Source organism: Arabidopsis thaliana, assembly GCF_000001735.4.
Source record: "Arabidopsis thaliana chromosome 1 sequence".
Classification (NCBI taxonomy): Eukaryota; Viridiplantae; Streptophyta; class Magnoliopsida; order Brassicales; family Brassicaceae; genus Arabidopsis; species Arabidopsis thaliana.
In genome coordinates, this window is record NC_003070.9 from 4,484,080 (window position 1) to 4,498,676 (window position 14,597).

General features: G+C 36.8%; 3 protein-coding genes across 4 annotated transcripts; 2 read left to right on the forward strand and 1 right to left on the reverse strand.

The window, feature by feature from the left end:
* Positions 1–504: 504 nt before the first annotated feature.
* AT1G13160 (ARM repeat superfamily protein) lies at positions 505–4,498 on the forward strand. The gene is made up of 14 exons (NM_101186.5): positions 505–959; positions 1,089–1,256; positions 1,346–1,479; positions 1,572–1,710; positions 1,939–2,085; positions 2,163–2,225; positions 2,351–2,446; positions 2,519–2,578; positions 2,659–2,733; positions 2,827–2,880; positions 2,983–3,084; positions 3,167–3,781; positions 3,869–3,967; positions 4,052–4,498. Exons 1-14 carry the CDS (start codon positions 555–557, stop codon positions 4,307–4,309), a joined length of 2,415 nt encoding a protein of 804 aa, NP_172775.1. The 5' UTR covers positions 505–554; the 3' UTR covers positions 4,310–4,498.
* Positions 4,454–8,588, reverse strand: ORP1D (OSBP(oxysterol binding protein)-related protein 1D). 2 transcript variants are annotated; one of them, NM_001198051.1, is made up of 8 exons: positions 7,648–8,508; positions 7,202–7,555; positions 6,872–6,956; positions 6,188–6,711; positions 5,917–6,072; positions 5,453–5,761; positions 5,036–5,380; positions 4,454–4,935 (listed from the first exon to the last, which is right to left on the reverse strand). In NM_001198051.1, exons 1-8 carry the CDS (start codon positions 8,197–8,199, stop codon positions 4,747–4,749), a joined length of 2,514 nt encoding a protein of 837 aa, NP_001184980.1. In that variant the 5' UTR covers positions 8,200–8,508; the 3' UTR covers positions 4,454–4,746. The 2 variants fall into 2 exon arrangements, with proteins under 2 accessions (NP_001184980.1, NP_172776.1); NM_101187.3 differs by having other exon boundaries at positions 4,546–4,935; positions 6,251–6,711; positions 7,648–8,588.
* Positions 8,589–10,844: 2,256 nt separating this feature from the next.
* On the forward strand, positions 10,845–14,390 carry DIS1 (Actin-like ATPase superfamily protein). Its single transcript, NM_101188.3, has 9 exons — positions 10,845–11,361; positions 11,456–11,915; positions 12,288–12,434; positions 12,686–12,778; positions 12,914–13,033; positions 13,455–13,565; positions 13,646–13,771; positions 13,855–13,953; positions 14,045–14,390. Exons 1-9 carry the CDS (start codon positions 11,315–11,317, stop codon positions 14,123–14,125), a joined length of 1,284 nt encoding a protein of 427 aa, NP_172777.1. The 5' UTR covers positions 10,845–11,314; the 3' UTR covers positions 14,126–14,390.
* The last annotated feature ends 207 nt before the right edge of the window (positions 14,391–14,597 follow it).

A 14,597-nucleotide genomic window follows, 5' to 3' on the forward strand; every position in this document is an offset into this window, starting at 1 on the left:
TCTATGATGCTTCAATGGCGATCCCACTGATTCACACTTTCACAGTCTAAAGACTCGAGAACAATCGAAAGACTCAAGTAACAAACATCAAGATTGTAAAAAAACTATCTTGTAGTGAGTAGTGGTGACAAATTCATGATTTTTGAGGTTTGATACGTTATATAATATAACCAAAACTTGTAGCACTCTGCAAACACAATTATTATTGATTTACATAACCTGACCCTTTGTTTCAAGAGTCTTTCACTACTGTGAGTCTCTACTTCTCTCCTACATGAAGCCTAAAAACAAAGCTGTTAATAAATTCGCTGTTGCATTGAGACAGTAAGTATGCACCAAGTAAATAAACTCTTCAGTATTCAACAATCAACACCCATCTTTAAGAAAAACATAAATTACTTGGTCTTAATAACCGGACAGAACCAAAGACTAATCAAATCCTGAACCGGTCTGGTTCAATAGATCTAAACCTAAAGTATAAATCAAACGTCTCAATTGTTTTTTCCTAGGGTTTCAATCTCTCTCCCAAAAACCAAAACGCAAAACCTCCGATAATGTCCGGCAGTCTAGGTTTAACGCCGGCATCCTTAAAGGCATCTGGCCGGAGCTCCGAGAATGTCAGTCTTCTTACCCTTCAAGGTAAAATCAAACGTGACCCAGAAGGTTACGAAACAGAGCTCCAATTGATTTACAAACAGTTCAAAACCTCCGTCGATCTCTTCCATGAACTAGCAGCTCTCAGTTTCTCCTCCACTGGTGGCATTGGCTCTGACCCTTCTGTTTCGAAAGACCTCGGCGACCGTGCCATGTTTCTAGCTCACGTTACTCCCTTTTACCCGAAGCAACTCGCGGCGTTTCCAGCTCAATTAACTGGTTTACTCCGTACTTCGTGCTTAGCTATGCCCTCGGGGCTTCGAAACCATATTGCACAAGCTCTGATCCTTCTAATGAATCGAAAGGTTTGTGCTTTTATCTGAATTGATTGGAAAAAACTGTCATTTCTTACTTTGTGTTTGTGGTGTGTAAAGTTTGAGACTTTAAAAAGGATTGGTTTTGTTCTGAGAATGTTTTCTTTGTGGTGTGAATAGAGTCTTGTCATCGAGGATTTGCTGGCTTTGTTTCTGGATATTCAGACTCTTGGTGACAAAAACCTGCGAAATCTTGCTTTTGGTCACATTGTTCAAACCATTCGTAAGATGAGTATCACCGATCCCAAGCACAAATCACTTCAGAAGATTGTAATCTCTATGTTGGAGGTAACACTTTTTTTCATGGGATTGCGTTATGACTTATAATGCGAGTTTTAGTAGATGATAGTTAAGCTTGGTGTGTTTTTTGTTTGTAGCAAGAAGATGAAGCAAAGGCTAAGAGAGCACTTGCTACTCTCTGTGCGCTACACAAGAAAAAGATCTGGCTTGGTGATAAAAATGAAAGAGTTGCAATTGCGATTTGTGAAGCCTGCTTTCATTCTTCACCTAGGTATATCCTTATTTTCTTCTAACTATGGAGTATGTTGATATGATATGATTTTTTGTTGGTCAAATTACTAACTTCTTTTTTCATATGTTCAGGATTATGATTTCCGCTCTTCGGTTTCTTCTTGATTATGAGAACATAGACGATGATGACGATAGTGATGCTGAAAGCGATGATGACGAGGAGTCAAAGAAAATAGATCAGGTTGTGATTAATCGACAGGCTGTTTACAAGGTAAAACAACATTTCATTCACATATATGAATACTTTTGTCATTGAGTACGAAGAAGACACTTACTACTTGTTGATGAAAGTTTCCGCCTTTATACTTATCTATATCATTTTCATCATTTCAAACTAGTATGAAATTAGGTGATGTTTATATGATATCATGGAACATTAATCTATAGGGAAACTGTTTTGAGTTAGTTTTGTATAATATTTTTCCCTGTTTGATGTTAGGCAAACAACAAAGGTACATCCTCTAGCAAGAAGAAAAAGCAAGCAAAACTTCAGCGTGCAGTGAAAAGTATTAAAAGAAAGCAGCGTTCGTCGTCTGAGAACACCACTTCAACATTTTCACCTCTTAATCATTTAAATGATGCGCAGGTTTACTTCTTAGCTTTGTGTAGTGCAGTCACAATGGTATGGAAGTGGCTATGATTGAATGTTTGTTTCTGTTACAGAAATTCGCAGAGAAATTGTTTTCCCGTCTTCAGACCATCAAGGGCAGTGGTGAACGTGTTGAGGTAAACTATCCGTTTAGATTAACCATCTATTCTAATAGAAACATATGAGCTAACTAACTGTTGATTAGGTTTCCCACTATATGATCTCAGTTGATTATTTTTTCCCCTGTTGAATACATTTGCAGACTAGGTTGATGATGATTAAAGTTATTGCTCGCACAATTGGTCTTCACAAGTTGCATTTACTAAGTTTCTATCCTTTTCTTCAAAACTATGCTCTGGTATGATCTGCTTACCCTCTTTATTATTCTTCTGCTAACTGAAATTTGATCGAAATCAGTTATTAAATGCAGCCGCATGTAAAGGACATTACACAAATACTTGCAGCAGCAGTTCAATCTTGCCACGATGGGGTATAGAAACATTTCCCCGTTTAAACTTGATTTTTTTTTTTCTCATTCTTCAATCCTTCTAAATATATTGTATTGAGCAGGTTCCTTCTGATGTTGTGGAGCCACTGTTCAAGCAAATTGTGAATCAGTTTGTACACGACAAGTCACGTCCTGAGGTGCGATTTCGAGTTTTTTCACATCAAGGGACATAACTAGAAAGCTCATTCTATCATTTAATATTTTCCTTTCCAATTCATTTTTTTAAACAGGCTATTGCTGTCGGACTCAATGTGGTGCGAGAAATGTGCCTGAGGGTTCACGACGTAACTAGTTCTTGACTCGCTGTGTTTTGGTCTAATAAAAAAGTAGTTTATCCAGTATCAAATCTGTTTTGTCTGAATAGTGTTTTTTCTCCTGTTCTTCAGTTGATGACAGAAGAGTTACTGCAAGATCTTGCTCTGTATAAAAAGTCCCATGAAAAAGCCATCTCAGCAGCAGCACGTTCCCTCATAGCATTGTTCAGAGAGGTAGCCGAAGCATTTGATTTGTTGGTTTGAGCAAAATAATCGATGTATGTGGTTTATTGAAAATTGCGTTCTGTTATCTCAGATCAACCCTTCGCTTCTGGTTAAAAAAGATCGTGGCCGTCCTGGAGCTACCGTCTTCATACCTAAACATTATGGAGAGTCTAATGTCTTCAGCAATGTTCCTAATGTTGAATTATTGCAAGAAAGTGATAATGAGAGTGGCTCTGATGGTGATCAAGACGATGATGGCGTGGAGTTGCCTATCGGCGATGATGTTGAGCAGGAGCTGATACCTGGTGATTGTGGAAGCGAGGACAAAGCTGAAGAAGATTCCAATGATGGTGATGATATGAATAACACTGAAGACGATAGTGATATAGATACTTCAATAGGTGGTGATGAAGATGAAGAGGTGAATGACAGTGATGAAGCTGATACAGATTCGGAAAATGAGGAAATCGAAAGCGAAGAAGAGGATGGAGAAGCTTCTGATTCTTCTGTAGAGGATAGTGGAAACAAAGAGAAAGCTAAGGGCAAGAAGAGGAAGATTGTAGATTTTGATGCGAATCTTCTCTCTGCTGATACAAGCCTCCGAGCACTCAAGAGATTCGCAGAAGCAAAGAACGAAAAGCCTTCTTTTGATGAAGGTGATGGCATACTTTCGAATGAGGACTTCCGAAAAATCAAAACACTTCAGGTATTAGAGCCCTTTCTCTTTTGTATGTCCTCTTCGTTCTGTTTCGTAAATAAGTCCAACGTTACTGATGTTGTGTGTCGTATACAGGCAAAGAAGGAAGCAAAAATTGCATTGGCTCGAAAAGGATTCAAGGTTCCGAATTCTGATCAGCTAAGCAAGAAGCGGGTCGATCCAGCCAAACTTGAAGTAAGCTGTTACTATGAGAAGCTCCAATTTAGTCACAAAATGTTTGGCATACTCAGTACTAAGTGATTTTAACTCTACCCACAGGCTCACATAAGGCATAAACTAACAAAGGAACAAAGACTGGAATTAGTTAAAGCGGGTAGGGAGGACAGAGGGAAATACAAATCCAAGGCTGCCGTCAAACAGAAGAAGACTGGAGGATCAAGCAATAAACAGAAGGAGCACAGGAAGAATATGCCTCTTGCTGCAATAAGATCAAAGGCTGGTAAATCAAAACGAATTAAGAAGATGAAGAATAGCATCAGCGGAAGCCAGTTTAGAGGAAGGAAAGCTTGGAAGTGAAAAAATGACCAAATCTCTCAATTCTTCCGTCTCAAAACTATACACAGTTTTGTTTTGGTTCAGTTTTTGCATAATTATGTTTTGTTCTTTGTCTGCAGTTTTGATATTGAGGTATCGGCATAAAATTGTCGTTTTTCCTGTCATCATACGTTTTATTTACAGTGGGATTAATAAATTACTATTTTGTTCCTTCGTGCCATATACTTTTTTTGGCTTTTACCACCATTCTATGAACTATAAACAAACATGAAGATTGGAATTCTGAAGGAAAAATTCATCATTTCCAATAATTAGTCTCTTTGACATCTACAGATACACGCACACCAACAAAGGTTCCGGCCAAATTTTCACAGAAGCACAATGAGGGAATGGTGAAGATTCTTTCTATATGTATTAAATTATCAAAGCACAAAAAAAAAACATGGGATAATTGATGATTAAAGAAAGGTAGACGATGAAGAAGATGAGAGCGAGTTACGCTGTTGTTGCTTCTTGAAAATGTCAGTGATTCTATCCCAATCTTTCTTCTCTCTTGCTTCCCAGTAACCTCCTAGATACCGATAATTTCCTTCTTCATCTTTTTCAAACCATCTTGGTTTCCATCCTTTCTCCTGCAGCCTCCTTGCCTGCAACACACAAACGGCACACTCTTCTATATTCAGTCCTGTGGTCATGCACAATTATGTATATAGTCAAGATTAACATATTCTCCTATAGATTTTGTACCTGTCTCTGTAACTGTTCAAGTCTCAGTTTCTCGGCATTTGCTGACTCATATTCACCGTTTTCTAAGTGTCTTTGGTCTGGTCTCAGTCTTGAATCTGTTGGAGGCAATTTGTCTATCATCCCAGGAGTTATCTCATTGAGAGAGATCGCAAAAGGGGAGAGATTGTATCTTGTTTTTGTAGGAGATTTGTCTCTTTCCCACAGTAACACTGCTTCTGTCATTGGATCATACCCCTTTGGTTTTGTTGTCGGATCTCCCAATACATAGTACATTGCTTCATCCCATTTGCCTATCAGTATAGCTACTTTCTCCCCGGTTCTGTTGTCTTGCACAAACCCATGAACCTGCATTACCAAATTCCATTTAAAGGCCTGTTCATACGAGCAGAAAGACAGAAATAAAAATCATTCTACTACCTGACGAGGGTTTCGATCTATGACTGACTGCTCCTTGAACTTCAACCGGCAGGAATAATTGCTACCGCCTTTGATACGCATGGTTCCATAATGGTCGCAGTAAAGTTTACCAAGGATGATGTTGTATATAGAAGTGGTAACCTTGCTCCATTGATATATCTCACCATCATCAAATTTTAATGTTAAGACACCCACTGGGTCAAGCTGGATTGACCGTCCCCAAAATTTTCCTTTGATATTTGAGTCTCCCCAGAAATTCCACCCTTGTCCCTCACAATGGCAAGCAACAATCATAGGATGATGACTCACCTGAACAAGAGAATTATGGTGGCAAAGAAGGTGAGGGGTTGCTATTATATATGTCTGATAGATTTAAAAAGATAATGAAGTGTTAAAGTTTTTCACATTCATGCATGATTTTTCAATACAACTTCTACATTAGAATGATGTGATGGTTGACTTGCCTTCTCAGAGAAGAAACGAAGTCCTTTATCTGGATAATCAGCTTCATAGGTCTCACCAAGTAGAGGGTTGAAAGGTTTGCATTGCCTGCCTTCCGTGGACGCATAGCCAGATACAGCAAACGCTGCTATGTTTAGAATCCTCATCAATTCATTACCCTGAAATGAGAAAGACTGTTAGGAGGCCATCAAATATAATGTTATAGACATTTCAAACTAGGCCAGCAAAACAAACGATTTGGAAACATATATCACATAACAACAAACCGCCTACTTGAAGAATAAACCACTCTTTCCTGTATCGTACTAAAATTAAAAAAAGGCTGAATGACCTGACCTGCTTCCCCCACTCAAGTGCTCTGTCTATCAAGTATGAGTACTCCAAATCTTCAAAGCACTTCTGCAGAGAAGAGAGAGGCTCATTAAAATATACAGGGAGACAAACTCCAGACAAGTCTTTGCCAATGTTTTCTTTGATGATTGACCATAATCCAACTGGCTTTTCCTTCTCCTTTGGCTCCGGTAAATTATCCCTTCTTCTGACATATGGATACTGCGGGATCCTAGCGGGAATTTGCAGACGGTCTGAAAAGAAGGGGTCTTTATCGTAGATAGATCCATTTCCTTCAGCTTCTCTGCTACGGTAAGAAGCACTTCTCATTGCTTCGGCTGATAGGATATCATTTGTATCAAAGTAAGGTACATCATCTTCATCAGATTCAACATCTGCTCCATCTTGACTTTCATTATCTGCCTCAGAATCGCTTGCAGATACCTCTGACATCACTGAATAGAAATCTGTAGGAGAACAATGATGTTAAAACTGTCTCAACTGAGTAAGGAAGAAATTACAATCACTCAGACCTCCAATCGTTCCATATATAATTAAAATTAGTGAGCTAATATACACATAAAGGATGCACAAACATGCAGTTGCAAGCAATGTAATGTAACTCACCACTAAATCGTCTTCCCTGTCCACAGCAAGAGTCATGCTCCTTTGTTTCATCAACGACGGTAGCTTCCAGCTCTATTTTCTCAGTCTGCAAATAATTAAAAAAAAAACGAATCAAATATTCTACTGTGAAGCTGAAAAACTGTAAACCAAATAAAGCAGACGATAGACAGGAGGGGGTGGTAGTGGAATATGTTCAATGTGAAATCGCAGTGAGATTAAAGTAGAGTCTATGGCTGCAAGAAACATATAACCCACATCCAGAGAATTGTAAAAGTTCGAGATAAAGAGGTTCATATCAAAATGTGTGCATAGAGAAGAACTAAAACATACCTCTAACTGTCTCAGTGTATCCAGTAGTATAATGTGTTTATGTGTGAGAACCTTCAACCGGTTCTGCAACACAGAAACTTCCGAAAGCATAATGGCTTCACAATCTTTCACCACTGTCTCACCAACGCCTTCCTGCAGTAACTTTTCACGCAACTTCTCGGTAGAAACAACCGCATCTTCTGAGGGTAGGATGTCGCCACTGGCCACTCTAGGAAAAAGATCCTTGGCCACCTGAAAAGCTTCTACCCAAGCCGCTCTATTCTCTTTCGAAACACAACGTAAATGAAGAGTCTTTGTACCAGTAAATATAGCAAGCCTTTTGTCATCAGACTTGCTCGCTCGAATCGAAGAAACCTACAACAATAAAAAGCACTACAAACTCAACTGCCAGTTCCATGCAACAGCAAAGCACAAACAAACAGTAAGCAAAGAGTTAGTTATAAGACCTTCAAATGTATTTCTCCGAATGGTTTACAAGGCCTTGAAGCTGCTACAGCAGAAGCTCCAAGTCGGTTGCTACTACCGCAGCTAGCTTTCCTAATGTACCTCACAGATTCCTCACCAATCACTCTAACACCTTTCTCTCTAGACGGATTCATCACAATCTTATCAGGTCCATGGATCTTATAATACGACAAAACACCATCCTCCAGCTCAAACCATCTAGCTCTCCATCCTTTCCCATAGTTCACCCACTTATACATGATCCCAGCAACTCCAGCTCCAGCACCGACGCAGTTCCCAAAGAAGAAACATCCTTTATTAGAAGAAGAAGAAGCATCTTTCCCATCGAGATTGACGTCGTCTACTACTTCAGAAGAGAGTCTCTCAAGCTGATCTTGGCTGATCCAAGACGCCTGAGTCGAAAACGACGGCTTAGAAGCGTGTTTACTAACCGGAATAGCTTCGAGCCCTAAATGATGATTCGATGATTTCGCTACGACGGGATTAGTCCGGTCATCAATCGAAACCGGAGCAATGCAGCAAAGAGGATTCATAATAATCGAATCAAAAACAACATTGATCACAAAAAACAGCTACTAAGAATCGAACATTGAAGCTAGATCCTAAAACAACAACCGGTGATCTAAGTCCAGCTGAAGAATCTGAGATCCGGTGAAGGAGATCGAAGAAATGTTGAGTTTGAACTAGAAAAAAAAAGAGAAGCAGAGAGAGCAGCAATGGAGGGCTCACAGATCCAATTTAAGGCAGTTGTCAGTAAAATTTTTTTGTGTTTGTGCAGTGTGCAGAGACTCTGCATAGAGAAGAGAGAGAGATAGAGAGAGAGGGAGCATCTCTCTGAAATCGTTTAAAATTAAATCATGAAAATAGAAATAAAAAAGGTAATTATTTTTACTAATAATGCTCTGAGTCAACATAATTGGTGTTTTCTATGGACCAATCCTACTAGAGCATAGATTATATGTATCGAATTTCCATATTTGTTTTGAAACATAAAAATATTTACCAAATTGTTACTGTCTTTTTTATTTTTTGTTGGTCTCAATAACCAAAATATTCGGTACCAATACTCAATTCCATATTCAAAATATGTTGTGTGTTTTTTTGTTTTATGGATTAAAATAAAAGGAACCAAGTGTTTTACAAGAGATGTTTAGTTGTAAAGCCCATATAAGCCCAATAAGGATCAAATAAGAAGTTCCCCAATGTCGAGCCCAGTAGATGAAATGATAGTCCACATAATGGGATGAAGGCGAATGAGTTGATCCAAACTCTCACCAAATCGAGAACCAAGTTTGCATGCACTCACCATAGGAGTTTATTTTGTGTTTTATGTTTGACGTTCTCGGGGGTTTTGGCTATATAGAAAATAAGAAGATCAAACTAATTAACTATATTAAGAATTGAATCGCTTTCAAATTGATTTTTTTTAATTCCGTGTTTGATCAGTTTAATTTATCCTAATCAAATACTCATAACCCATATATGTGATATTAGAACATGAGGTGATGGTATACTCAACTGCTTACACCTACTAACTCCTAATTCTTAAAATTTGATTATCAATTACAATTAACGGTTTTAATTATAATGTTAAAGTCCATTTCAAATTCCAGTCACAATTTTTATTCCATCTAAAGTAATTTGATACAAATTTGATTTTGCTTCGAATATGGTTGTTTTGTCAACGGTTTTTTATATCAAATATAGTTTTTTTTCTCTTTTCAATGCAATCGGTTAGGTGGTATTTGATTTTTCCTTCAAATTGAATTTTAAAAAATTCATTTTGTTCTTGATGATACAGTTCAATTTATCTGAATTAAACAATCTTAACCATATTGAATATTAAAACATGAGTATTGTATATTTCATTATGATTACACCTCATTTACCCCCAAATCTCTTTAATCAATAAACTTGACATGATCATGAAAAAAAATCATTGTTTAAAAAAAAAAACTAAAACAATAAACAAATATTTGTTTTGATAGTTCGAATATAATACTGCTAATACATTGATGAGTATTTATAAGTAAAAAAACTTGTAGAATCTTAAAAATATATTTAGATCGTCCTTTATCAATAAAATTTGTACAAAATGCGCTTTGTAATATTTTTTCTTTACGGTTACATCTTTATATTTTATTTTTATTTTTTGCTAAAGTGAAAAAAATAGTGCATTCTTTAGAGCTTTGAAGAACGTTGGTAGATCAACAATGAGTCGTCTGGAAAACATGTCGGCAAGAGATGCTTACAGCAATGTGACTGATCTAAAAACGATAGCCAACAAATTCGTAAACGGCGAATATTAAATTGAAAAAACTAGTGAATTGAGTATCACATATCTGCGTTAACGAATTTAGTAATTTGTTGGACGAATGTAGTAATTCGTTAGATGAATGAGATCAATCAAGCCATTTAAAAAAATATATATTCATTCGCATTGTAGTTTTACACATACCACCTAACATTGACTATAAAAAATATATATGAAAAAGAAATCTGTTGCAAGGGAGACTAACCTAGCCCAACAATTTTTAAAGCTCTAGGGCAAAATAAAAATTCAGGACCTTATATTCATGTTAAAAAAAAAAATTTATATATTTGGGCATATTTATACTAAAAATTATTTTGTTTGGGTCTTTTGAAATTTTATTACCTTGAAAACAGGTCATACTTTACACTTAAATGCTAAAACATTGGGCTACATTTTCATTTTGTTATTTAAACGGACCGGTATGAGTGAGACATGCATGATGATTTAAGCTTATCTACTCAATAGGATTAGGCTGAGACTGATATGATTCCATTTTTCGAGACCGTGTGAACATAGTTCATGATAACTACTGTGTAGTAAAGTAGTAACAAGACTTCAATCTCAAGTTTTAATGGGTTTTGTTCGGTGGTTCAAGCGTCCTTATCATAAGTTTGTTTTTCTGTCTTCACTACACACATCTTAATATTGAGTTAATCCAATTAACAGTAGGCATATATCATATATCATATATCAGAACATTATTTGTGTTATGATTACCTTTTATATTATCAAAGTCCCTAGTTAATTTGGTTTGTTTACAAAGACGATTACAGTATATTATATATCCAAACAAAATTTGTAATGATGATAATCAGCCCAGTATGGTTCAATTCAATGTTATTGAAATTTGTTTGGTTTTTAAATCAGACTTGGTTATTGAGTCGGGTTGGAAAACCAAATTAACCACAGCGCATAAGGACGAAGCCAAAATTTAAAACAGTAGTTGTACATAACTTCATTTGTTTTTTATCGGAAAAATCTCACACGATAAAGTACCAGTCGACGACGGCGACTTTCTCTATGATCTGACCGTTTCGCTGAATCTCACGTGAATCTCTGATTTTCCGGGAAAATCAATTTTCTCTCATTGTCTCTCTCCCTACATTGTTTCTCATAGCCTACGAGAAATTACGTGGTAGCTTGTCGGAAACTCAACTTCCGTTGACGGAAGGCGCGAGAAAGAAGCAAGCTTAGGTTCGATCGGAAAATTCTAGGGTTCTCTAGTGTTTAAACGGTAGAGATAATCGATCTCTAATCGGATACTGTTTTGGATCTCCATTCACACCCTCTGGTGAGCTGATTTTGCTTTAGAGATCGCCGGCTTAGTTTCTCTAATGGATCCGACTTCTCGACCCGCTATTGTCATCGACAATGGAACTGGGTACGTTCAATGATAGGTTTGATTTGTTTATGCGCTTAACGTGTTCGATGAAATGCTGCAATTAGATTCATTCTTGTGTGTGTGTGTATTGCAGGTATACTAAAATGGGATTTGCGGGTAATGTAGAGCCATGTTTTATCTTACCAACAGTAGTTGCAGTAAACGAGTCGTTTTTGAATCAATCCAAGAGTTCTTCTAAGGCAACTTGGCAAACTCAGCACAACGCTGGAGTTGCTGCGGATCTCGATTTCTATATTGGAGATGAAGCTCTTGCGAAATCGCGGTCTAGTAGTACTCATAATCTTCATTATCCAATTGAGCATGGTCAAGTTGAGGATTGGGATGCTATGGAGAGATATTGGCAGCAGTGTATATTTAACTATTTGAGATGTGATCCTGAGGATCATTATTTTCTTCTTACTGAAAGTCCTCTTACTCCTCCTGAAAGTCGAGAATATACTGGAGAAATTTTGTTTGAGACTTTTAATGTTCCTGGGCTTTACATTGCTGTTAATTCAGTTCTTGCACTTGCTGCTGGCTACACAACATCAAAGGTATGTTACACATTTCTTTTCTCCAAGTATTTACGTTGTTTGCTGTGATGAAATGCTATGTATTAGCCTACTTGCTGTGATGAAATGATATGTATTTAAGTTGTTTGCTGGGATGAAATGATATGTATTTAGGCTATTAGTTGTTTAAGTTTGCTTGTAGACTGTGTGAATCCTTAAATCAAGTCATAATTATACTTTATTCAGTTTTGGTTTTAGGGACTGAGTCTCAAGAATAGGTTAGTGTAACCTCACCAACATTAGACAATTTCCGAGCTTTGTGGGATTTAGCAAATATTAAACATGTTCTCTTGTTTTTTGTTCTGTCTCGTTATGCTCGCCTCGCCTCTTAATTTGACTTACAATTCTTCTTAGTGTGAGATGACAGGGGTTGTAGTAGATGTTGGAGATGGGGCAACTCATGTTGTACCTGTTGCAGAAGGTTATGTCATCGGGAGCTGTATCAAATCGATTCCAATTGCTGGCAAAGATGTCACCCTCTTTATCCAGCAACTCATGCGGGTATGCACTAATTTATTATCTTAATATTAGTCTTGGTCTTCTTTTGTAGTTGGTTTTCATTCTTTCTCTGTGACATTTTAAGATTTTAAAGGCACAGAAGTTAAATGTGTTAAATCCAAGCTTTGAGTATGGTAGCTAGGCTTCCTGTTTATTTGTTTTAGATGTTGTGCTCATATGCTTAGAGAGGGTGTTTACTGGTTTAGATTAATGTATTAACTTCATGTAACTTCTCGTTTCAATGTTTACTGTAGGAAAGAGGTGAGAATATACCACCAGAAGATTCATTCGATGTAGCCCGTAAAGTGAAGGAAATGTACTGCTACACTTGTTCTGACATCGTAAAGGTAATCCTTAGTGGTGAATATTCAAGTCAGATAATATTAATATATACTCTTCTGAAAATTTATTACTGGCCTGTATGCTGAAATCGCTTGAAAAGAATATAGGAATATTGATAAAGAACATTCATATGGTTGCAGGAGTTTAATAAACATGACAAAGAACCAGCAAAGTATATTAAACAATGGAAAGGTGTAAAGCCAAAGACTGGTGCACCATACACTTGCGACGTGGGATATGAACGATTCCTTGGACCCGAGGTTTGTTACCATCTATCTGTTATAAAAAGTTGTAAGTTGATAAGATAACCAGAATCGGAGACTGGATATCTTTACTGGTGCATGAGTTTCTAGTATGTCAGTGAGCTGTTCATGATTTGTTATCGATTATAAGATATTTTCAGCACTCTGTTCTGATTACTGAACGGTACTGATATAAAACTATGCTCTCTCAGAAACTCAAATTAGGTAATTACTTAGTCCATTATGTTAACTGGAAGTCTGGAACTAATTCTTATCTAGTTAGAATTCAGCTGTCACTACTGGACCCATAGGAAGCTAATCTCCTTTGTATCTCTATACCAAGAGAGTAACTGGAAAGTGGAACATAATTTCCTTTATTGTTCTTGCGTTTTTGTTCTGCTATTACCGATGAGTAATGTTGAGATTTTGTGTGTTACAGGTGTTCTTTAATCCAGAGATATACAGCAATGACTTCACAACTACTTTACCAGCTGTGATAGACAAATGTATTCAGTCTGCACCAATTGACACACGAAGAGCTTTATATAAGGTTTGAAACGCCAAAGACTGGTCAGAGTTTTAAGATAATTTCCAATCCGCAATACTGATGAATTTGTGAAATCATTTCAGAATATAGTGTTGTCCGGAGGTTCAACTATGTTCAAAGATTTCGGAAGAAGGTTACAAAGGGACCTCAAGAAGATTGTTGATGCTCGTGTTCTTGCTAATAACGCTCGTACTGGTGGTGAAATTACGGTAAGAAAATTGTATGATATTCTGGAAAATAAAAGTGATAACCAGTTTTCTTAATCTGAGGTGATATTTATTTATAACCACAGTCTCAACCGGTGGAGGTTAATGTCGTGAGCCATCCTGTCCAGAGGTTTGCAGTTTGGTTTGGAGGCTCTGTGCTTTCATCAACTCCTGAGTTTTTCGCGGTATGCAAACTAGTTTAGAGATCCGCTAGTTTGAAGCTAAACCTCATGGCTTGATCGTGTTTTGAAACAAGATGTATTTTTGTTGTTGCAGAGTTGCAGAACGAAAGAGGAGTATGAGGAATATGGAGCAAGCATATGCCGCACGAATCCGGTGTTCAAGGGAATGTATTGAAGCTGCTTCATAAATAATTCACCAGCAGATTCTGTGAATGTTTGTCTGCTTTACTCCATTTCTATTACTGACTTTAGGGTTCTTGAGTACACACAGTGTAAGCTAGGCTTGATGTAGAAGTCATATTATTATTCAGACAAATTAAAGAAAAAAAGTATGTAGAAGTTTGATTTTTTTTTCATATTATTTTCTGTTAACTCAAGCATTAAATTCCACAGAAAAGTTCCGGATTATCAATCGTCTAATTGTCAAGTTATCATTTTTTATAAGCTTTTATTCCACTCAAGAGCTTAAGTTCTAGATGAAACACATGATAATTAAGTTTTGTCTACTTTATGATGTGTTTTATTTTTTATAAATTAGTTAATAATATTTAAAATTAGACATGAATAGATAAACCTTCTTTTGGGTAAAATACACAAAATCATTTTCTTAAATTACTCAAAACAAATATCTTTCATTACTCTTTGGT

Excerpts from the sequence above, each read along its gene's own strand:
- AT1G13160 (NM_101186.5), top strand. The coding sequence starts at position 555 with ATGTCCGGCAGTCTAGGTTTAACGCCGGCATCCTTAAAGGCATCTGGC. Across the intron at positions 2,086-2,162 it reads ATCATTTAAATGATGCGCAG|AAATTCGCAGAGAAATTGTT; the intron begins GTTTACTTCTTA and ends TTTCTGTTACAG. Across the intron at positions 3,968-4,051 it reads TCGATCCAGCCAAACTTGAA|GCTCACATAAGGCATAAACT; the intron begins GTAAGCTGTTAC and ends CTCTACCCACAG.
- ORP1D (NM_001198051.1), bottom strand. The coding sequence starts at position 8,199 with ATGAATCCTCTTTGCTGCATTGCTCCGGTTTCGATTGATGACCGGACT. Across the intron at positions 6,957-7,201 it reads ATACACTGAGACAGTTAGAG|ACTGAGAAAATAGAGCTGGA; the intron begins GTATGTTTTAGT and ends AATTATTTGCAG. Across the intron at positions 4,936-5,035 it reads TTGAACAGTTACAGAGACAG|GCAAGGAGGCTGCAGGAGAA; the intron begins GTACAAAATCTA and ends TGTGTGTTGCAG.
- DIS1 (NM_101188.3), top strand. The coding sequence starts at position 11,315 with ATGGATCCGACTTCTCGACCCGCTATTGTCATCGACAATGGAACTGG. Across the intron at positions 13,034-13,454 it reads AACGATTCCTTGGACCCGAG|GTGTTCTTTAATCCAGAGAT; the intron begins GTTTGTTACCAT and ends TGTGTGTTACAG. Across the intron at positions 13,954-14,044 it reads CAACTCCTGAGTTTTTCGCG|AGTTGCAGAACGAAAGAGGA; the intron begins GTATGCAAACTA and ends TTGTTGTTGCAG.